At 41.3% G+C, this 23840-nt stretch overlaps 1 protein-coding gene across 3 annotated transcripts in view; it reads left to right on the top strand.

Annotated features, from left to right (window-relative positions):
• Positions 1-1852: 1852 nt before the first annotated feature.
• The window catches only part of FAM171B (family with sequence similarity 171 member B), a 33585-nt gene continuing 11597 nt past the window's right edge, over positions 1853-23840 (top strand). For all 3 annotated transcript variants that reach the window (XR_014317749.1, XR_014317750.1, XM_082763100.1), the window contains exons 1-4: positions 1853-2038; positions 20517-20750; positions 21447-21539; positions 21927-22085. Coding sequence is in view for 1 of the 3 variants with exons in the window: in XM_082763100.1 (XP_082619226.1) it covers positions 1900-2038; positions 20517-20750; positions 21447-21539; positions 21927-22085 (625 nt within the window). In the remaining 2 variants the exon portion in view is untranslated. The remainder of the gene's footprint in view (positions 2039-20516; positions 20751-21446; positions 21540-21926; positions 22086-23840) is intronic.

Genomic DNA, 23840 nt, shown 5'->3' with positions numbered 1-23840 from the left:
ATAAACTCAATATATTTTTTAAGAGCCCCTCATATCAACAAACGTTTAGAAATGAACATGTACATGATCTACACTTGCCCAATACCACATGCCCATTCAGAGACATTTATTAACCAGGGAAGTAAATTGCTTAAAGTATTTTGCTTGCTTTGCATCCCTTTTCTCCTTCTGAACACCCAAGATAATGGGGATTCCAAACTGATCTGAACAGAAGCTGTGCAGAAGCAGTTCCTTTTTCTTTGCAAAGCTCTGATAAAAGGTTGAAATGGGAAGCTGTTTGAAAGGATATTGCCTTGGCAAACAGGCACTGAAAAAATGTTTTCTAAATGCAAGAGAGAATCTCTCCTTGTGAGTCGTTAGAGGAAAGTTACAAATCTGACAAATGATGGCTTTATTTGTCTGCTTTTAGTGCCCTCTTGTTTACTTGAAATCAAGATTCGTTCAAAAGAATTCAAGTTTCTGTGGGATGCATTTTTTGGTGTTGAAGAAGAAAAGGGAGACCAACTTATTCAGCTATTCTAAAGAAAAGTAGCAAAAAGAGTACCTACCTAAAGCTGAGGCAGGTGTACATCTCCCAGTGCAGCACAATTCCCATGGCAGCTGTTGTCCCTAACAAACACAATGGGTGAAGTCAGTCATTTTTCAGCTCATTTTTTCAAATCAGTTCATTTTTTCTCCAAAGGTTCCAACAAACTGTCAGCAACTGCGACAAAATTGTATTTTCAGTGACAATCCCAAATCTATGTGACGTTGTTGTTATCACTAATGAATTAACTACTTGTACAGAATGGCATTAAATGATAAGGAAAATACATTTTTTTTTAGTTTTGCTATGAAATCCATGTTAAATATGCACTGTAACCTGACAGCTACTCCTTTGAATATACGAAGAATTTTGCTCTTTAACAGTTTGTAATTGTGTTCCGCTCCTTTTTCCATTGCATAAAAATCTTCTGAGATCTGAAAACAACAGTTTGGCCTAAGGTATTATGTAAAATTAACATTTTATTGATTTTATTTGGCTAATTTTTATTTTGTTAACGGGGAAGTTAATCTCAAAGCAGATTTATACATTTCAAAGGGCTTTACATTCACTGTTGAAGCAGTACATTGAAAACATCAGCCGGTTTGAAAGCCCTTCTGCTGAAGGAGACTTGGTCCTGTCCAACATTATTACATGATTACATGGGCTGCTCAACACCTCAGGCATGAAATTCAGTGTTAGGTGGTCCTGATGTATTTCAAAGACTTATTAAGGTTGGAAAAGCCCTCCAAGCTCACCTGGTCCAACCATCACCCTACCACCAACGTCACCCACGAGACCACGTCCCCAAGCGCCACGTCCAACCTCTCCTTGAACACCCCCAGGATGGTGACTCCACCACCTCCCTGGGCAACCCGTCCCAGTGCCTGACTGCTCTTTCTGAGAGGAAATGTCTCCTAAATTCCAACCTAAACCTCCCCTGGCGCAACTTGAGGCCATTCCCTCCGGTCCTATCACCAGTTACCTGTGAGAAGAGGCTGACCCCAGCTCCCCACCCCTTCCCATCACGAGGCTCTAGAGAGCACTGAGGTCTCCCTGGAGACTCCTCTGCAGCCCAAGCACCCCCAGCTCCCTCAGCCGCTCCTCGCAGCACCCCCATGCAGATGGCCGCCTGCTGAGCCTGGCAATCACACATTGAGGGTTTGAAGGACCCCACAGCCCTCCGCTTCCCCGTGAGGGCCGCCCCCAGCCCAGCCCATCCCAGCCCAGCCCAGCCCAGGCTGTCGCAGCAGCCCCTCCCCGGCACGCAGAGAGGCAGAGGCGGGGGCGGGCGCCTCAGCCCCGGCTGCCGGAGCCTCCGCCGCCGGCTCGGCCTCGCCCCGCGATGTGCCTCCGCTGCCCCCGGGCCGGCCGCCATGCCGCGGGCCCGCGGGCACCTCTCCTCCTCCTCCTCCTGCTCCCTGCTGCTGCTGCTGCTGCTGGCCGCCGCCACCCGCCCTCAGCTGCAGCAGCGGGCGGCGCTGCCGGGGAGCGCCCCCGCCGCGGCGGCCGCAGGTAACGAGCCCCCAGATTCCCAAATTCGGGGCAGCCTCGGCGGAGGAGGCGGCCACGGTGTGGGGGGGGGGCGGTAAAAGGGGTGCCGGGGGGAGCCGGGGCCTCACCTGCGGCGGGGAGCGGGCTCCATCTTGGGGGGAGCGCCGGCGGCGCGAGGGGTGAGGGCAGGAATTGTGCTGAAATCATTATTTAAGAATTAATCAGTTTTTAAAGAGGTAAATTGCCATCTTTACTTACGCGTTCTTAAACACGTAAAGCATGCAGCTGGATCTGGTTGAATATAAACATGCTTATATTTCCCCAAGACCCTCTTAAAAATGCCTTGGATTGATTTTTTTGGTTTCTTTCTTGTGTTTTTTTCAAAAAGTCTTAACCATATGACTTGAAAGAAGGCGATGTGATGGGCAGCTTGGTTCTAGTTTTCCCTGTTGAACTGATGATTTTTTCCTCCTTCTGGTTCTTGCCCTGTTTTCGGAGGAGCACACCAGCAACCACCAGCAGCCCCCCGTAACAGCATTGTCAGCACTTCGAACCTGTGCAGTGAACACAACCTTTGCTCATAAATAGATAAAAAAGGCCAAAAAAAGATGACAGCTTTTATCATTCATTGATCCTCTTTAGTCTTTCTTGCTATTGATTTTGCCTCAAGGAGCTCTGCCACCTTGTCACGTTCAGTGTTGCCCAAATCCTTGTTGGTACCAAAGGCGACGCGGCCGCCCGTGGATGCACGGTTGGTGCTTGCTGTTGCAGCTCCATGTGCCCAGCCCCTGTTGCTTTGCCTTATTTTCCTATCATCCTTCACGGGTTTTGTTGTATGCAAGTCCTGAAGCTGCTGTGTAGCACGCGGCTTTCGTGATCGGTCCTAGTTTATGGATGTTAAAAATGGTCATTTGTGCCGAGCCTCAGCATTTGTTTGTTGGGTTTAAACATGGTTGGAGCTGTTTTTCGGTTGTGGGCTGGCTCTCTGAATGATCTTGATAATTTCAATATGAAATTGAAAGAAGCCTACGTTGATTAATCTTCAGAAAAGACCTACTAATCACCATCATGAAACTCATTATTCCAGAGAAACTGCTAAACACCACTGTATTTCACGTGGTATTTCTTTTCAGTCAAGTGCCATTGGTAATTGTTGTTGTCTCGGTGCTTTTGAAATCTTAAAAAGTAAGGACCTGACTCCAGGTATGTATTTATCAGATATTTATGATGTTTTTTTTCATGAAATGATCTTTTGATGGCTTACTGCCGAGGGGCAGGCAGGATAAATGGCTGTTGCATTTCCAGCAGAAGACTGGCAGCAGAGCAGTCCCTGAGGGGAATGCTCTGAAGAGGCCGCTCCTGCCGCAGCTGCAGGCCCTGTGCTGGGAATTTCCAGGCAGGCAGCAGCTCCTGGAGAGGAGGAGGAAGCTGACTGAATTTGGATTTATGCTGTTGGTGACCCCAGTGTAGAAGGGGAAAGGAACCTCAACCTCCTAATAGAGGGAAGATGCACAGCTGAGATTGGAGTTCGCAACCTTTTCTCATCTGACATTCATGTATCGATGTCCATGTTCTGTCGAAGCTAATTATGCAGTTTTACAGATCAATTCCCTTCTGGCTTAACAGGCTTCTGCCAGTGCAATGACTGTAACATTTAAGCAGAGAAGCTCGAGTCTGTGCAGCTGTGTACAACTGTTTTGGGGTGCAGGCTGTACTACTAACATGAAAATGTAGCAGGGAAAAGGTAGTTGCACATCATTTAATAGCTTTTTTTTGTTTATCTTGGCCTTCTTTGGTCTTAAAAGCAACAGCAAGCCTACCACTGCCAGGAGAAATAAGAAAATAGTAAAGACGAGGCAGCAAAAACATGCCCTAGCGGGACTCAGTTCAAGGAGGTGACCCATGTTATTTTATGAATGTAGCTATTTTTATGAATTTCAGAAAAAAAATACTCTGGAAGAGAAAGCCAGGTCTCTGTGGATAAGGTGCTGATTGCCAAAGTGGAGAACCTGTCTTAGTTCCTCATTATTCCTTCTGAATTTTTCTGTTTTCTGTGTGGCAGTTTAGAAATCTGGACTCTGGTGTGCAGAAGTGATCAAAGCGAAGTCAGCGGGAGCTTCAAATACTCAGCTTTGAGGTCTCCAGGAGCCACTAAATTATACTGCTGGCTTTCATCCAGGCAGATCCTTTTGTTTATTTTTTTCCTTTCTCCTTTTTGCTTATGCTTATCAACATGCATCCTTTGCAGGAGTGTGGAGTTGTATTTGTTAATGTTTGGGATGCACAGGATACTGTGGACGTGGTTCATTGTTCTTCTCTTCATAGTGCAGATGCTGTGCAATAAACAGAGGAGAGACCACTAATTGCATGAGTGATAGCTCACTGCATCTGTTCCATAGCTGGTCTGCTGTGTGCTGAATGAACAATGCTCTGGAAAAGCAGCCACTGTGTGAGTAGATGCTATCGCACTGTGCATAGGCTGCACGTAGGATGCCATCCATCGTCTTAGTGACGGACATTTGTTTCCATGTTGAGACCTGAAATTAGATTGGAAGTAAGTTTCATAGTAAGTATATGACAGAAACTTAATGATATGGCAACTGCACGATCTGCACCGTGGGTGCTTGCCATAACTTTTGAGGTGCCAGCACAAATAGGAAAAGACTTGCCATCGTATTTGTTACAGATCTTTGCCAATCTACTTTGATTGATACCTGAAGAAAATAAGAGGTTGCTGCTGTACCTGTCGAAGATGAATACCATGTCTGGATGCTGTCTGTGCAACTTGATTCTGTGCCCATTTCTCTATATTATCTGCACCTGATAATGAGTTGCTATCGAATTTGAGGCAGTGTTCTAGGCAAGAGAATTCTAGTCCAGGTTTTTCTGAGCTCTTTTGTATGTTGTCTTATTCTTTCTGATCATTCAAAGAGGACAGATCTTTCTTGTGCCTCCTTTTATTTGAGATACTGAAGCAGAAATATTTCTGACACAGCCTTGCGTGTGTCTTAGTGCTTTTGTAATCTTTTGTTGTCAGTGTTTCTAGCTGTGAAATATTCTTCCTGATGACAAATGTTGACGTGTAGCTGGTATTTAGGTATTCAGAGCAGCATTTGGTTTTGATAGCTTGTTCTGTCAGGCTGGGTTTGAATCAGTGACAGTCAGCTGTTTGGTTTGTTTGTTTGTTGTCTTTAAATGATGTAGTGCTGTGTGAAGGATTTGTTGCTTGGTGGAACAACGCTAGGGTGTCCTGCCACTGAAGTCACTCGTAAGGCAGGAATAACCCCAGTTCTGTTTTAGAGTTTTTGCTGCAGTCTAAAAGAGACCCGAATAAAATAGGTGAGGTGATAAGGGTTGTATGGGAGTTTGTGTAGCCTTCTTAGACAGAAGGAAATCGGGCAGCTTTAATGACTGATTGCATAAGATGCTGTTTCTGTTCAAAAAGTCCAGGCTGCTGAAATAGGCGGTTCTGATCAGCACTGCGTTTAGTTGTTTTATACAACCAGCAATGTGGTTTTCTTATCCAATAGGTAATTTGAATGTAATTGGTGTCAGTGAGATCTATTTTTAACTTGTCAAAGCATATGGGTTAACTTACAGTAATTGTCTTCTATTTGGACTTGGAGGAGATGGTTTACGATCCTGAAAATGTAAGTTTCGTTACTAGTTCTTATAAATCAAATATAAACTTTCGCAGGGAATCAACGTGCATTGCTTATATAAAGAACCTTCATGAAACTTAAGCCAAATTTTGGTCTGGTGGAGATTAATTCACCATCAAATGGAAATACAGAATTATTACGTGTGCACCCCAACAAAAAGGTTTCGTGTAAGCAACAAGTAAAATGTCAACAACTAACTGCTCCTCCTTGAAGTAGGCTTGGAAAGCGCCTTTTTATTTGCTCTTCAGTTTGCTCAGCTTCGGAGCTCTGTAATCATGGCTTCTCAGCTAGGTGAGAAAGCAGAGAAAGAATCTTAAGACTTGTCCTGATTTATTAGAGCTGATGGTCTTAATTGACTTAGCTTTCTGTGCTGCTCTAAAGCTTAGTAGTGCAACAAAATACAAGGAAGGGCGTTAGGTCACTGGGAGGTGATTAAGCATCTGCTGTTTGAGACAGAAGGGAGTCATGAAAAGAGATAATTTCACTTTTCTGTCCATGTATTCCACGGCTTAGTTCACTCAGTGACTAAAATAAGAAAAATAGGAGTTTGGGGTTTTCCATGGTCAAGCACAAATGGAAAAAATAAGTCGTTTTGTAACTTTAAGGAAGTGAGGCCATATAAGCAGAAAGGTACTGAGGGGCTCCAAACAGGTAGGCAGCTCTCCTCTGTTGCAAGCTGCTAACAAAACCTGCAGTGTGTTACACGGCATCGTGTTCTGTAGCTCAGAAAACCCAACTTCAAGGAACTTGGATTGATTGTTGCTTTTGTTATAGAGAGTCAAGAGAAACAAGGGCAGGAATGTGATTTACATTCCCCAGAAATGGGGCCCGCAGTTACACCTGGCAGAAGTGGCAGGAAGCGAGAGCAACCAGTGATGGTGGGAAGCTGTATACCGCACGGTAGCAGTTATTGCACTTCTTTGTTTTGCTCAAGTTTTTCATTACTTCTCATAATCTGTTGGCGCACAACACATCAAAGACCAATTGATGTGTAAAAACCATTCATGGAGTTGCTGTTAGGCTGAAAAAAAGCTGTTTACGGATCTGGAATACAACTGCGATCTGTGTCACCGGGGACCCGCGGTATGATTTGTCTGTGAACTAGCTGAGTGGATGAAGTGTTTGAAGACTGAGGCGAAGATCTGAGAGCAAAGCTTATTCAGAATAAGCCTAATGTTTGGCATATTAAAAAAAGTGGGTTACTTTGTCATCTTGAGAGCTGCATGATTTTATTTTCACTGTACCTTGCTGTAATGAATGGGAGATTCGAGGCATGCTGTGAGAAAGCAGATGAGTCTTCTGTGTTAGTCTTGACTTGGTGTTTAATTCCTAATTCAGAGGCCTGGCAGTCTGCTGTACCATAAGAGCACCCAGATGCCTTGATCAGCAGTTTCCATTGTCCTGCAGAGGTTAACGTACTCCGAGGATGAAACCACCCGATGGAGCTCTTCCTACCACATCCTGGTTTGCCCGCTGTATTTCAGCACACATAATGGCTGCTCCTAAACAGCGCCTTCCACACGTCTACGAGAAGCTGTATCTAGCAGGCTGGGAAGGAGTTATTGCACTTTGTGCTTTGCTTTTCAGGCAGTAATTGCTTTAGAGGAAAGGTGAGGTCTGAAAGCAGCAAACTGCCATGTGCCATGAGTTGTGCCAGCCGCTGTATCTGCAGATGATACCAACAAACCCTCCTCGTCCCGTCTCACTTGGGGCAGCTGCTTTACCTGGTGGTTTCCAAACGATTCTGCTGTCCTTTGAGTGTAAGCACGAGGCGTTCTTGTAAAGAAAATGCTGGCTGCTCTGCCATTTGTTGTACGTGCAGGTGGCGTGACCCTGGCGATGCAGGCGTGTTCTTGCCTGACGTGGCTGCTGGGAGCCATCCTGCTGACTGCTAGGGCTGACGGGGCCGGGAGCATGGCTCCTTGCTGTCTGTGCTGCTCCAGCCCCCGAGGCACGCCGAGTGCAGACACGGAGCCTGTCAGGTTCCCTTGTTATCCCTATTCCTCCCCCCTTGCTTTCGTGTCCTTCTTTCTCTTCCCTCTAGGCTGTGATTGAGCTTTACCAGGTGGGCTTGAGAAGAGCTTCCACTGACTAAAAGACAGAAACAGTCAGACTTCAAGGCACAATTTTTACCCTTTTCAGTGTGAAAATGAGACATCAGAAGGTGACGGGTTACAGGGTCAGATCTTGCTGCTGGGCTTTCCCTGTGACCCTCCTAATTTCAGCATCCTGCACCTACCCTTGGTAGTGTTGGGTACCCAAGGCGTTGTGATCCTGCCAGTGGAAGAGGCAAGCGGTGGCCTCGCATTGAGATCACGTGGAAATAAATTGTGGCTCTGGGGGGGAGGATTTAAAAAGAAATCTTGGCCCTCTGCCATCTGATTTTTTTTTCTTGTCCTTTTTGATAGGTTTGGACGGTTTTGATGTGGGCTTTACCTGAGCTCTTGGCAGCTGTAGTGGGTTAATCTGCAAGTAGTGGCTTAGTAGCTGTGGAGGGGGGCGATTATTCCATATCGAACCTGGTGCAGTGGTTATAGGGTACGAGTGTGGGGCAGGTATTGAGCTGTGTGCTCGATGAGGAATCTAGAAATGCTTCAACACCTCCCCAGCGTGCTCTCGATGAAACACACTATTGATGTGACCGCTGCACCCCAAAAGAGCTGTAAGAGCTGTGGTTCTGTGCTTGCCTGAGTGCTCTGACTGAAAACAGCGGGGTCACAGCCAGGCGAACCGGGGCACTGACCCGTTATCACCCAGCCCAGCTGGGAGGAAAGAACGGGATTTAGCTTTTTAGGTTTCTAGATGGTCATTAATAGTTCATCTGCCTCCTCTTAAGTATTTTCCTGTGGTCAACAAATCCTTTGCTTCTCTGTCATCTGTTTTTGTTTGGTTCTTAGCCTGCATGCAGCTGTTGAGTTTTCCCACTGGAGTGTGCATGTAGCTTTTGGGTTTTGTGTTGTAGTATATTTTATTTGCAGGTCTCATCAACCTTGTCATCAGAGACTCTGATGGTGCTGAAAGCAAAAGCCTTCAGTTGTTTGCTGAGGGTGAGTTAGAGTAAGCTGACACAATGTATGTGTTGTTTTCATCCCATTTCCTGAAGCGTAGGATTTGTGTTCAGCCCTGAGCCCCGACCTGTCAGGTGATGCCGTGCTCCTGAGGCACTCAGGCAGACGTGCAGAGCCTGCTAGGGTAGGAGCTGAAATGTGGGTCACCCACTTTATTTTTGTGTGTGTTTGTTTTTGTTTTTCCTTTCGGTGTTTTCTGTGCCTTAGAAGTACCCGTGAGGATGTGAAATCATGAAGTGTTCGGGTAGGGCTATCGGGAGCTCTGTGGTCTGACCTCCTGGCTTGAGTTTTTGACTGGGGGCTTGTTTTTTTTTTTTTTTTTTTTTTTTTTTTCTGTTGAAATGACTACTAGCATGCAATACGGACTTACTTCCTCTTGATGAATATTTCTTTGGTTATAAAATCTGGCAAGACACCAAATTTATAAATTATTAGTTATTATTGACTGATATGGGCAAGGTTCCCAAATGAAGCTAATTAGAGCATTCCCATCTAAGATATTTTTCTATGAGGTAGCAAAGCTGGTTGATAATTTCCCTGTGATGTTTTGCTTGCACTAATGTGAGCTAAACTAGGAAAAAAAGTCAATGTTGCCAAGGTATTTGAAAATATAGGTCACTTTGCTGACATGAGTAAGGAGATGCTTGCCCCCTCGTACTGTTATGGACATTAATGGAATTACAAAAAGCTTTTTAATGTTGTTCTGGAAAATATTTTTTGTTCTGAAGCTTTTTGTTAAGTGACTGAACAGGGTAAATCAGTAGTTTTATGCCGGGTAAATGCTGAACAGCAGTAAAGCATGCGTAGGGAATAATGGGAGCTGCTAATGACACAAATAATACCCTGTGATAAATATCACCGGAGCTTATTCCCTTGTTTGTGAGAGCAGGGAAGAAAAATTACAGTCTCGCTAGGCTGAAGGAGAGAATTTCTTTGGATTATGAACTACTGGCATGCAGAAAATTGTGTAATTAGGTGGACTGAAACAGAGACCCAGCAAAGCCCTTGTGAAGTGCCACGCGGTTTTTGTGCGGTATTGGGCAGAAGATGGTCGTGTCTGTTTGCCTCTTCTCACTTGTCCAGTTCTTTTTTCTAAGCACAGTGTGGGAAATCTAGCCCTGTACGATTCTGTCTCTATTTTCCCCCTCCCCAATATTTCATGTAACAGAAAGACCGAAGTGGATTCTTATTCCCCTGGTCCAGCTGGAGCTTTGTCAGCCTTTCAAAAGCCGGCACGATATCACAGGTGCTGGATCAGTCTGAGTGTTTTGGGGGAGAAAACAATGTTTAATCCCCAGTTTTTAGTCTCTGTGTCAATAAAAATCTTTCTGTCATCTTAGGAAGGTTTCCATGGTGCCAAGGTTTTTTCTGATTACTCCCTACTGGAATTTGGCCGCGTGCTGTGATGGGAGAACTTGTTTGACTCCTGGTGTTCGTGTCGCAGCTTTGGGCAGATAACTGCATGTGCATCTCTAACAGCTGTTGCTAAACTGGATCCTGCTAAACTGAACTGGATTCAGGTGTTTTGCTTTGTGATTTGACTTGGGAGCTGTTTCTGTGTTGAGATCTTTTTTATGACATCTGTGGAATTTCACTTTATGAAATTGATCATCAGCAATCTTCACGTTGACTTACTGGGGTCTGCAGTCATTTTTCTAAAAGTTAGTATCATATTCATTGGTTTTTATAATTCACTTTATGAAACTCAGCCTTATTATAAACTTGTATATGAAGGAGTGGCTTGTTGGCTGCTCTTGTTTGGCTGCTGCAGTACGGAGCTCCTAACCAGTGCCTTAATGAATTCCTTTCCCACATGTGCAGGACTAGGGCCACTTAGGAAATGTTCATCTGCCAACTCCACATTTTCTCCATATATGCCTTTACACACGGGGCTCCTACCAAGGATGTTTTCCTGAAGAAAAAGATAAACAGAGCTTAAATATCTTGTATAACAGAGGTAAAATATCTTCTCCTCAAGCAGTACTATGAGATTTTGCAGCTAGTGGGGAAGCAAAGTTTTTTCAGCAACAAATAGTGACTAGTATGTTACTGAATCATGTCATTGAATGCATCAGCAGTTTTCCTTGGTAACTGGTGACTAAGATGCTTTGATGTTTGAATTATTAGCTTGTAGATGATGTCATTCCACTATGGGTATAGGCATATCTCTTAAGGTTAAAACCTTTAGGGCATTAAATGACGTGTCTGAAGAGGGCACTGCTTTTTTTTTTTTTTTTTTTTTTTTTCCTCTGAGTTTTTTTTTTCCATTTTCTGCCAAATGAATGGTATGCTTGAACTTGCAGAGATTTTTTACCAGGTAATTCTCACTAACAGCCGCTGAAAATTTCACCGGTTGGATCTGGTCCCTAACCCATCCGGTTAAAATCAGATGTTTTGTGCCAGGATTGCTGGAATATTCTTCCTCTGTCCAAGTGCGTAAATCAGGAGGTAGGACTGACAAACCCTTAGAAATTCTTGATGAGACATGATGTCATTTCATGAAGGAGATGATGCTGAATAATTTTCTGTTCTTACATAACAAAGGGCTGATTACAAATTTCATGAGTGGGAAATGCACAGAGTTCTCACGTTGCATGGTAGGCACTTGCTGATTTTTATTTTTTACTGTGTATAATGTAGTCTGGGTATTCAAGTTAGCATATTTAAAGTGGGTTATTATGTAGATTTTGATGTTTCCCTTCTGTATCTTCTTCCCAATGTTGTGTAACGAAGTGTACATTTTTGATACCAATTTTTTTCACTCCCTCAGCTGATGCAAGGCAGAATGGCATGGGCAGCCTTTGCAGATGAAAGAACAGCATTACAGGTTCACTATTAGCAACCAAGTAAACTGCGAGGAAAAATCTTAGAGCAGCCTCTGAAGTACATGTGCAAAGGTGTGCTGATGTGAATGCTTGGGGAATTACTAGCAGCATTTGCTTGTTCATTTAAGTCTCCTCCACTCACAAATTTATCTTTATTTAAAGTAGGCTTTATTTAATTTTGATATTGTAACATTAATCATTTAATTCAGTTATTTAAGATTGCAGAATTAGTTGGTTATAATAAAGAAAGGAATCCTAACGAAGTGGAGCCCTGCAGACCCCAGCATTTCCTTGTGTTGCCTGTCTCTGTTGCTCCAGGAAGGTGAGCCCCCAGCAGGGAGAACGGGGCTGGGTGGCTGGCTGATGCAACAGCACAGCAGCACATCAAAGTGCAGAGCTGCTATGGTAACTGTAATTGTCACAGCATCGTTAGCACGTGTCACTTTGGAGCTTTATGGAAATTATTGTTCTTTATGGCAATGTGCTGATATGGCAAAACGTATGAACAAATGCCGTATGAAAATTCTGGCTCTGCGTATCCTGTGAGTTTAAATGTGCCGTCTTGGCTGGTGAAACATTCGGATTCTTATGTGGAAGTTGAGTGAAGAAGGCATCTGCTGGGGGAGGGGGAAATAAAATTCAGCTACTAACCAAATGAGTACCTTACAGCAGTGCATGATACGCATGTAAAACAACTGCTTTTTTATTGACTTCTGTGTACAGCACAGCATTTAATGAATACAGGGGAAAAAAATCACATTTAAATTTTGTGGCTGCTTTTATGTCTGAATTTCCAAGCTCTTGCTCATGTAGCCCATAAAAATATTTCAAGCAAAATGCTCGTTTTTCTTCCATTTAATGTATATCTTAATGGGTGTGCTTGAAAGTGTTTGGGGATATATTCCCACTGGAGAAATGAGTGAGTTGTTAGCAGCTTTATGGATTAGCCTGATGATATTCTTGCCTAGTTTTCATAAGCATGATCATTCTGGGAAGGTGGTTATTGATTATGCAGTAGTAATCAAAAAAGATGCAGCCTGTAATGATCTGTTTTATTTTCTAGTTTTTCCAGGGCCTTGGTTTCGTCAATAATTGGTTCTTGTCAACAACCATGGCATGAATGTTATGCTTACGTGTTTGGTCTGAGAGGCTGGTTGGAAGGTTAGCCAGTTAAAGTAGTATTACTCAGCTGCTGTGAGGTTTTCCTTTTTCTCATGATTAAAAAAGTCCATATATTCAATAGATCTTGAAAATGATTCTGTGACTTCACTAATTTATATACACAACAGGACAGATTTCTAACATTAATGCTGTCCAGACCATGATTTTGAAATAGTTAACCTTCTGAAACACAGCTGCGCAGTATTATGCTAAAATTTATTTGCGTATTATTTCTAAGATTTTACTATTATGCCTTACTTTTTTGTTTACAAATTGCAGACAGCTTCTTTGCAGTGTCTGCTCTTGGATGCTCAAATCAATAAAACACTGGATTGCATCAAGTAAGAAACATTACATGTGTCATTGACTATTATATAAACCATTGCACTATATATAAAAACCCCAATAAAATTACTACAAGCACTAAAAGCTTGCATGTTAGAAGTAAGTTTTTTTTTTTTTTTTTTTTTTTTAAATATGAACTCACAGTTGTGCTGCAATCTGTACCTGTACATGTTCAACACAAGTAGATGTCTGGGACGCTATGTAATGTCCGTTTTGATAAATCACTAGGAATTTCTAAACCGAGTTCTCTGAGGAATTAGCTCACACTAGGCAAGTATATTCTCTATCAAAACATGATAGCTCAAGTTTGCCAGCGTTGAATGCTGATCTGATTTAGTCCTGATTAAATTTACATTTTATTTTAAGTTACTTCTGAATTTGGAGGAACCGATTCCAAAAGCTGTAGGGAAATCAGCATTGATTTGCGCTGACCTAATGACTGTTAGGCACTTAGGAAATGAGTGGCGAAGTACTAATGAGGCATGAATTTGAACTGGTATTTGAGGACAACATTTCCCTTTGGAAAGCTATGGTATTTTTTTTACCCTCCTGCTTTAAAAAACCAAACACACGCACAAAGTACATTCCTACCTCCAAACAGCAGCTAAGCCTCCTTTCACTTAGTTTGCCCAGAACTCGTGTTTATGCATACACATGCACATCCTAAATATAAAACAGGAATGTGTTGGTGTGAAAGGAAAATAAATAATTATCCAATTTCTAAGTGAAACAAAATTGTTGGTGTAAAAGTAACTCGAATTTTTTGAGTTACTTTTTTATAAAAGCATTGATGAAATTCAGTGCTAATTCTCCTGTGAAGATATGGTGCGAAGTCTATAAATACATCTGCTGGAAAGAAGAAGGAACAACTGAGGAAAACAGCCTGTTCCTTAAGCGGTGTGATTGTTGCTTTTAATTCTTTGTTAGTAAAATGCCCTTTAGAAGAGCAGTGGGTCTTGTTCTTACCTGTAAGGTATTTAATATTTTTTTCACTATTTCAATATTTGGTCAGTTTTTCCATGCTGTCTGGCAGCTTTATTGTAACATGAAACTGGTTTTTGGGTCAGTTTTGAACTAGACTAATTATTCTTTGACCTACTGATTTATTTGTGCCTTGCAGTTTGCTGTGGGTCATGGGCTGATTTGCCCTGGATGATGCAATGTAGTTTTTCAGTTTGCGAGATTTGTAGTCTCCATTTGAAGTCCTAGCAGTCCTGATCCAATGCGTCTGACTTAATGACAAAATATATTTGTCATTTTTTTTAAAGCTGATGAAATGGGCAAAAACTCATTTTAAGAGAAGTAATGATCTTTTTTTTTTTTTATTGTCATTGCTCTCACGGACTAAAATATTATGGGGATTCATCCCAGTGATCATCTCAGGATGGGATGAAGGAGACTGAGCCAAGGTCCTCAGAGAAAAGGGTGGTATGGAAGGCAGGGAGAAATAGGGACAGTGAATGGTTGACGAGGGTTAGGTGTTGTGTTTGTGATTGCAGTTGGATTTACAGCTCTCCTACACTGCCGGCTTGTACAGCTCTTAAAAGCAAACCTGTCTAGTAGTTTTAGGAGGTGCAACCTGGGCTTCATGTGGACCTGACAAGTCAGGGTAGCGAGTCAAATGTTTTCTGAAGCATTTTTGGCTTGTTCTAGTAAGGTGGGAAGAAGTGCCGTGTAAATGCTGTAGTGTGCACTGAGCTAATGCACGTGTGGACATGAATGAACTCGCAGTAAATAACTTCCATTTGTTCTTACTGCTTTGCAGATGCTTAAGGTCTTGGGCACTGGGGTCTGCATGTGCCTATCACAGCGTGTCTTGCAGATGTCAGGGGATTTCTCTGTATCTGAAATAAAAGCATTATTTAAAGGACATGAACAAGAAAGTTTGAAAACCCCTTAATCGGCACATTTTTCTTCTTGACTAGCAAAAGCTCACCCAAGTAGTCTAAGGGTTTCAAATCCCCACTTGAGTAAGTCTATTAATTTTTTTTTTTAGTTTCTCTCTGTCTCTCTTAAATATGTGGTGTTTGCTGAAAGCATCTAGATTTGACTAGAATGGGTTAAACCATCTGCTGTAAAAATGAATGTAAATGCCTTTCTTTGTGTAAAAGGCACTGCTGTTCCCCTCAGGATCTGGCCTGGCTCCTTCATAATTGGGATTTTGTTGATGGCTTCTGTAGAAATTGGTTGACCAGAAATAGGGCAGTGTGAATACTGTGGTGTCCTACTTTCCCAGCCCCCGTTTTGCTGCTTTGTCCTTGGAAATCAGTCATGTTTTCTGCGCCACTGCATACGTTTTGTTTGTTTGTTTTTTTGGCCAAAGATGCTCTTCTCAATATACATCTTCCTGTTCAGGGAGTATGGAACCGCACAGTGTAGGTTTTGTGGTGCTACCTGCATGGCATTGGCTGCTCGTGTTCAAGCAGAGCAGATGTTGATTAGTTCAGGGCACCACTTTTCTTCATAATTTATTTTTACTGAGGTCTCCGCATCGCCTGGAAGCGGTGTCCGTGTGTCCCTGCAGTGTAACGCTGTAGAGCAGCACGGGTGCATGGCAGTGAAACGCCAGTAGCTGCTTTTGCCAAAGCCTCTCTCAAGGAGCGGCCCGCGCTTGCTTTACAATTCGAGGAATTGTGCAGCTGTTTTGCTTAAGGATCACATGAAACATCTGTGTGGGTTTGTAATGAGCTTGAAGGCTGTAACAGGCCTCTCCTTCCTATAGCTGTGCCACTGTAGTTTGCCATTGTCATTATTGTGCTTTTAAGGAGACTTTAAGTAGTATCAGTTGTCTTTGGGGCAGAAAGGATGTTTTTATGTAACCTTTTTACTAAAGCCAGAGGTGAATGTTGACTGTGGACATTATTTCACTGAGTCTTTTCAGTGGTGTTGCAAGGGATAGCCAAGGCTGATGTTCTTAGGACATGTGATAGCAATTTTACAGATCAGTGCATCTCTCATATCCCTAATTACCTGAAGCCAAAAAGTATGGGGGGATGCAAATAGAAGAGGGAAAAAATGGCTGTTGAGGAAGTCAAGGCCAAGCAAATTGCACATCACACACTTTACGTCTCTGGTTAGCTGAGAGCATGAGGTTGTAGGTAGTTTCCATAACACACATTTAAGCATATGCCTTTTGGGGACTTGTTGGTGTTAGTTTAAACATTCTCTAGGCAAAGAAGAGAAGTCTCCTCCTAAGAAAGGACCTAATGAATAATTTACCTGCCATTGCTGTTCCCTACAACCCGTAAGGTAATTGCTTCAGTGGAGGATAGCTGCTCCAGGAGGGCAATGGCCTCCCGTGAGGTTAGGAAGCTCTCTCCCTGTAGGAAATCAGTGGTAAATAGGAAAAGGCAATTTGTCTGGGTCTCAAAATGTGTAGGGGTGGAGGAGCGGCTGTGTCCCGTCTCTGGCTGTGGTCTGCACTGACTCCGTGCCCAACGCAGCAGGGCTGGGGCTGCACTGGGGTGGCTGAGCCCCACGGATAAATCCAGTGACCAGGTAACATCTGCAGGTAAGGAGTTAATGACGTGGTACATCAGGAATATCATTAAGACAGATTTTTTTTTTTTTTTTTTGCACTGTTTTATTTTGTACCCAGCTTTCAGTTCCAAGCAGCTCCTCGGCTCCGTGCTGTGATACGGTTTCGGAATTAGGACAGAGATGGGAAGCCAAACTCCAGGCCCTGGAGTTTGCTGGAAGTGAGATGTTACTTTATTGGCTGGGGCATTTCAGAAACACGTTCAGTGGGGTAGAAGGCATTGTTTCCTTTTAGATAAGTAACAGCTACATTTGTGTGAACACTTATCAGCAAACGTTTAAATGTCTTGTAAGCTGGCACCTCCTGTGCTCTTGCCAAGAAACAAATCTCTATTCCTTGGAGGCAGCACAAACCAAATTAGCTCAGGCTGAGCTCTTTTTTCTAACTGCAGGGGTTCTGTCAAATCGGTTTAATACAGAGATACAGCTGACCCACTTGTGTGTGGCAAGTGGTAGTGACCAGAAAACAGCAGGAGTTTTGGAAATTATTTAATTTATAAGCTTTGGTTTTGTGAAACAGTTAAGCAGCAGTTCCTTTTTTGGTCTGCAGTACTTGGTTCAGTATGTTCTATCAGATTAAAAATATATAATGGGGACTGTGGTAGGATTTATTTGAGACTCAGAAGTACCCTTAAGGCTGTGTACATGAAGATCTTTATGGAGGGGAGGAACCAATGCCAAACCAGAATTTGCTTTGGAACTGAGATCATCAGTGTTAAAATAGCATCATTAGTAACTCGGTGGCATTAAATGTGCCTGATAAATTTGCACGCTAAATGCAAGGCATTTGAGGGAGCTGACTGGAGAAGGGAGTTGGTCAAGGGGTGTCAGGTTGGGAAAGGTGGACCTCAGTCACGGTGTCACATCACCAGTGCACGCAGCCTGAGCCCTTGGGACCAGAGGGGCGCTTGGCTTTGTGCTAGGCTGCTAGAGCTGGCCTGCTGGAGGGTGCCATCAGAACAACCTGGAAAGGTGGCTGAGGGAGGAGGAAGACTTGTGGGTACCAAGAGATTCTGCATTCCTTTTTTTTTTTTTTTTTTTTTTTTTTTTTTTAACCACAAGCTTCTAGAAAAATAGGTTTTCATTTTGAGTGCACCAAAGGAGATGAGGAAAAAGAAATGTTCTTGCATGAAACCATTTTTGCATGTGCTAATGGCTGCAGAAAGAATGTAGGGATTCCCCCGCAGCTTAATTTTCATTGATTTTTTTTTTTTTTTCTTTTTTTTAGGGGGGGGTATTAGCAGAAAATGGAAAAATAAGCATTGAGCGAAATGATTAAAAGACAGTGCCAGAATTTTGAGTGTGTTCTAGGCTTTCTGTTTTGTGGCTTAGTTCAGCTGTTAATTCTAGGATCTTTATTTCCTGACTTGAATCCAGCTGTTAAAAATACCAGTTTATTCCAGGCAAACAAAATCCATTCCTACTGGTATGAGGATGAATTATATGCTACTGATTTTTCTTTTTAAGCACCATGTAGCAAAAGGCTCCTGGCAGCAAGATGAGGACATTGTACACAGCCTGTTTTCCCTACTTAGTGGCCTTTTCAGCAGTCATTAACAAGGGCAAATGAACTGTCTTCTAAGCCTCAGAGACCCTTGAAATCTTGCTAGTATATCTGTAAATAGCCTTTGGCTTGAAAAATCTGTTGAGTAATCATCATTTGCTTACATGATGATGTTTCTAATAATTAGATGATTTAAAAATCAATTATCAACAACAGATTAAGAACAATTTTCTTTCTGAAACACTGCATGAGAAAAAAAAAAAACTAAAAAAGATTTAGAAAAATTATAATTTTTGTTTAATTCTGTCAAATATGCCTGAATACATTTGTTTTTTTTTCTTTGCAAGCAGCTATTAACTTGCACAGGAAGATGTAGTTTATCATGTTACAGAGGATCAGGCTGGCCAAGCTGTTTGAGTTTTGCTACATGTGATAAATAGTAATAAACTGAGGCCAAGGTAGCTTCTGCGTGCAGGTCATCTTTGTTTGAATATCTGGCATGCTCCATGCATGCAATAGATACAAGCAAATACTCATTTCAAAGAGGCCTCACTTGGATGTCTTCTGTACATGCATCCTGTTTTGATAGAGTACAGCCAGCTTTTCAAGGTCTTCTGATGTAAATCAAAGTCAGTGGTAGTAATTTTTGATGTGGTGTCAATCCTGGTGACAGGGAAGGCAATGTAGTGAAACTGAACTGTGTTTTTAGACAGAAAAATTTCAAGCAAACATAGCTTGGCATTTGACCTAAATAGAAATGCATATTCATAATTAATGCTCATGAAAATATTTGTGTAGTAGCAGCGCAGTGGTACTGAACAGTAGGAAGCCCGTAATCAAAATATTGGGAAATTGATGGTATTTTGTGGCATAGCCTATTTTAATAGGGGTCTGTAAATACTTTGATTTATGCTAAGAACTTTATTTCATCCTGGAAGTGCAGTAGAATTGTTTCTTAGTTTGGTTTGCTTTAATGCACCTGCTTGGTGGGAAAAGCTTCCCTAATGGTTTAGTTCCTATCTAGGTGGGAGAGAAATTGACTGTAGTTCAGTGTATCTAAAGAACATCATCCAAGTGGACTAATATTTTCAGCATACTGCTCTCTTGCTGTAATTATCATCTCTGTAAGACACCAAGTACCCTAAAGGAATGTCAGACCGACTAATTAGCAAGAGAGAAGTGCTGTCTAGGAGCTGCAGTACAGAAAGGCAAAAGCAAGACGAGAAGGGTAAATCCAGTTGGAGATGGATTAAAACATGGTTGTAGTGTATGAATGCATTTGGTTATTGTGTGATCATTTTACATGTGTAAAAAGAAATATGTTATTCCACAGTCTGTAAATTTCAGGTTCTGTGGTTTGTTTTTTTTTTTTTTTTCAAATTAGGTGTACATCCCTAAAGGTGATACTCAAGCTGAGGTTTACACTTAGGTAACAAGCCCAGCTGTAGTGTCAGAGTGATATCACAGGGCGTGTTGAAGGCATGTTCAATCTCATATTGTCACATCTACATTTTTAAAATTTTAAATCAGAATGGGAAGAATTACTTCTTGATTTAGGGAGGTTTTTACTTATTTTATTGTTGTTAAATGGTCGAGTAATATATTTCCTAACTTGAGTATGCTCTAGCATCTTTATGCCCTATCTCAAGGTTTTTTGCTTCCTTCTCTGTGGTAAGGTCATATGAGTACAACTCCCTTTGGCCAGAATTTATCCTACAGTGAGACAGATTGACCATATGTTGCATGAACAGCTAAGGCATGAACTCAAGGATTTGTTTAAAAAACTAAGTTTTCACAGAATCACCTAGGTTGGAAGAGACCTCCAAGATCACCCCGTCCAACCTCTGCCCTAACACTAACGAGTCCTCCACTAAACCATATCCCTAAGCTCTACATCTAAACGTCTTTTGAAGACTTCCAGGGATGGTGACTCCACCACTTCCCTGGGCAGCCTGTTCCAATGCCTCACAACCCTTTCAGTAAAGAAGTTCTTCCTAACATCCCACCTAAACCTCCCCTGGTGCAACTTTAGCCCGTTCCCCCCAAAAAGAAGCACTCACGTGACCCCTGAGAATCGGCAAGAGCTGTTTATTGCCAGGACACCTTGCAGGCAAGCCTGCGGGATGTCCATGGCATTTGGTGGCTCCAAACTATTTTCACCACACTTCTGCAAAGAAAAGCTTAACTTAATTATTCAAGCATGAAGCAACCAACAGTCTGACGTTTGCAGCATTAGAATGCATCAGCTAGGTCTTTAGTGTTTCCCGGTTTTGTTAGGTTTTATTACCAGATCGTGACAAAGTTTGAAAACCAGTAATTTCAGTGATTTGCAATAAGTAATGGAATGAGAACTTAGTTACAATATGTCATGACCTTCCTTTTTCCTTTTTTTACTAGGATCTGTGTTTATGCTAAAGGTTCAAGTAAATGACATCATCAGTCACCAGTACCTGGGACAAGCAGTTGTGGAAGTGTTTGTTAACTACACAAAGACAAATTCTACTCTTACTGGAAACAACGGAGCAGTATTAATAAAAGTTCCCTACAAATTAGGATTAAGCTTAACTATCGTATCATACAAGGATGGCTACATGTTAACACCTTTGCCTTGGAAGACTGGGAGGATGCCAAGTACGTAAGCCTCTTATAGTCCTATTATTAAACTGTGTCTATTGGTAATTAAATTTCTTTCTCTTAGCAGTCTGTGTGCTTAGTGTCAACTGAAAATGGCTGAAGCCAGTCAAGGGAGGTGATGCCTGTCAATACAGATGTAAGGGTGAATGACCTGATAGGTTTGTCAATAATTCATACTATTGTAAAACTGAAAATAGCCCTTGCTAACTCTAAGTAGGTTATATTGCAATTTTGCAGGTATATTCTGAGCAATTGTTTACTTAAACTTAACAAAGGGCTGATGATATATTTTTGTTTCTGACAAAAATCATCTTTTCTCCATTGATTCCTGGAGTGTTAATGCTTTGAGTCCTTACATCTTCTTTTAAGCAGCATTTCCTCACAAGTTTTCCTTTTTAAAAGTTTCTTAAAAAAGGTTAAGAAAATAACAACAACAACAAAAAAAAGGTGGTCTCTTAATAACTCTAGCCACTTGTATGCCATAGAAAATGCACAACATTAGCAAACATACAGCACATGCCATCTGGTCTAACCAACAAAATTTCTGCTCTGGACAACAGAAGTCATTTATTTATCCAGTCTTCATGTACTCTTTTTTTTTAACTGCTCTATTCCCTATTCTTTCAGAATCAGAGAGCTTATGGGATTTTTCTTTCAGTTGCACAGTGTAACAGATATTATCACTTTCCACAGTATACTCGTCTGTGACACTTTCATTATTCCCACAAAGTCAAGCAAATATATGGCTGTTTGAAGATACTGTTCTAATTACTGGAAAATTGTCTGGTAAGTTAATTGTATATGGACCAAAAAATGTCTACCTTGTGTGATAACAATCTGTGCATACACAAAACAAAATCAGCATCTTCATATTCTCTGTAAAGGGTTATTTGTCAGCATTTGTTGATCTTCTGTGGAAATAGAAGCCACTTAGGCAGAAACTACTTGAGCACTATTTTCCACAAGAAGAGGTAGATATTGCCTATCTACGCAAGGTCAAAATTTCAGATACTTGTTTAACTGTATGTTTGTGACAGATGCTGGACTAGAAATACACAACCTTGGAGAAAGTGGGGGAAAATAGATTGCTGTGCTGATTGGATTTCTAGGCAGTAATAAAAATAGTGGTTGTTTTTTTTGCCATTGTTAAGACAAAATATTACTCTTTTGCAGATGCCAAATCTCAACCAAGTGTTCAGTTTCAAAAATCTTTAATAAAACTTCCAACAAATCACCATGTTACAAATGTTACAGCTTATCTGACAGTGCCAGAGCAGTTTTTGAAAGTGGACAGTTTTCTCTATACAACAGGAATACTTCTAAATAAATCAGGTATAGTAAATATGTTATTTAAATTCTTAAATACTTTTTTTTTAATATATTGCATCTGAGAAGTCATTTCACCCTTTAACTTGCTCCATGTAGTATGAGAGTATAATATGTGACTACACAGAAAGACTCCTTCATTCTGCTTTATATATATAAATATATATATATAAAAATAAAAATAAATATATATATATATACATATGTATCCATAGTTCTACGTAGTGCTGAAGCACAGCTGTGGGGTTCTAATGCACAATAATTAGGCTTCTGTATTACTTTCATTTCAAGAAGTTTAGGATTTCATGAGACTGCATCACTAGTCTAATAAACACATTAAAATACAGTTATGGCCAGTGTGTGAATTCAGGGAACCTAAAAAAAGTCAGTCAAACTGCAGCAGCTGACTTCAGCAATGCTTTTCTGCATTTTGACTAGAACTCTATGGCTTTGCTGTTGGAGCTTTACTCCTAGCTTCCATGCCGTCTATATGCTATATTTTGGCTCATAGACAGTTGATCTGTGTAAACCTGTTTGAGACCAAGTAGTCTGTATGTATACAGAGCACAGCTGTAATGCTTTCTGTGATTCCTGTTTCACAGGAGAAGCAGTAAGTGATTTCATTAGTCATTGTAACTCCGCTGAGATGCAGTTGGATCTTGCAGCATTTGTCATTCTATTTGGTATTTCTTATTTACATGAATACAGTAATCTCTGGCAGATTGTATGGTATACAATTCCATGTCTCTTTTGTTCTTTTCTTTCTATTCCCAGTGGGCCTGAAGCCATGAGGCTCTTAATTTAATTGCAATGCATGAGGAAGCTACTAGTGGATGTATTTCAACCAACTCTTCTGTAATTTTCATTGAATTATAATCATCACATATACTTGATATTGACTTGACTATTTTAAAACTGTTCTCATCTATATTTCACCTCTTAAAATTTAAAGCATAAGAGAATAAGCAGTGTTTCTCTTCATTGGTTTTTCTTTCAGTCTGTCTGGCGTGTGTTCTAAATTATTCATATGCTCCTAAAGGAATAGGCTTCCTTTTAGGGCAGGTGGAAGCTAATTGATATCTGATGCGCCAGGAGTTTTCTCACAAGCAGCTTCTAACAGCTTGCACAGATTTAATGGTATTCTAGTACTTACTGATTCAGTTTCTTTTTTTTTTTTCAATATCTTGTCATATTGTGGACTCTGAAATAACTGCAAATGCAAGGAAAACAAAGGAAAAAACTTAAAAGCTGCACTGTAAGCTTTGTATATGCAGTTGGCTTTGAGTGCTTTGACAAGCTTCAAGATTAACTATTCAGTTAACTCTCTAATTTGGCAGTTATAATTAATCCTTACAAGAAAGTTCATTAAGAGGACTGATTAAGAGGAGAAATGTAGCAGCTATGTGTTTGCAAAATATCTTCAGTTGGATTCAATGCTGCATATATTGCAATGATGAAAAAATTAGTCTTTCATCATATATTTTCATATTGACTAGCTACTTTGAAATCAAAGTACATGATAAACCTTTCTTTCTTCAACCCCAAGCCAAGTTTTGCCTAATCATCGGTTTTACAGTCAGTGCTGAATCTCTGTCAGAAGTACGTTCCTTTCTCAGATTTGGTAGAGAAATGAGTGTACAAGATAAAAAATGCTAGAAATATTCATTTTGCTTGTCCAAGTTAGTGACAGAACTGTGTAGCTTGGTGCAGATGAGTGCTTGCCTCTCAGTATAAGGATAGTTTCTTAATTTTAAATGTATT

The sequence above is a fragment of the Aythya marila genome (assembly GCF_965140915.1).
Source record: "Aythya marila genome assembly, chromosome: 6".
Taxonomy (NCBI): domain Eukaryota; kingdom Metazoa; phylum Chordata; class Aves; order Anseriformes; family Anatidae; genus Aythya; species Aythya marila.
Note: the sequence above shows the minus strand (reverse complement) of the source record. Positions and strands in the feature narration are given on the sequence as shown.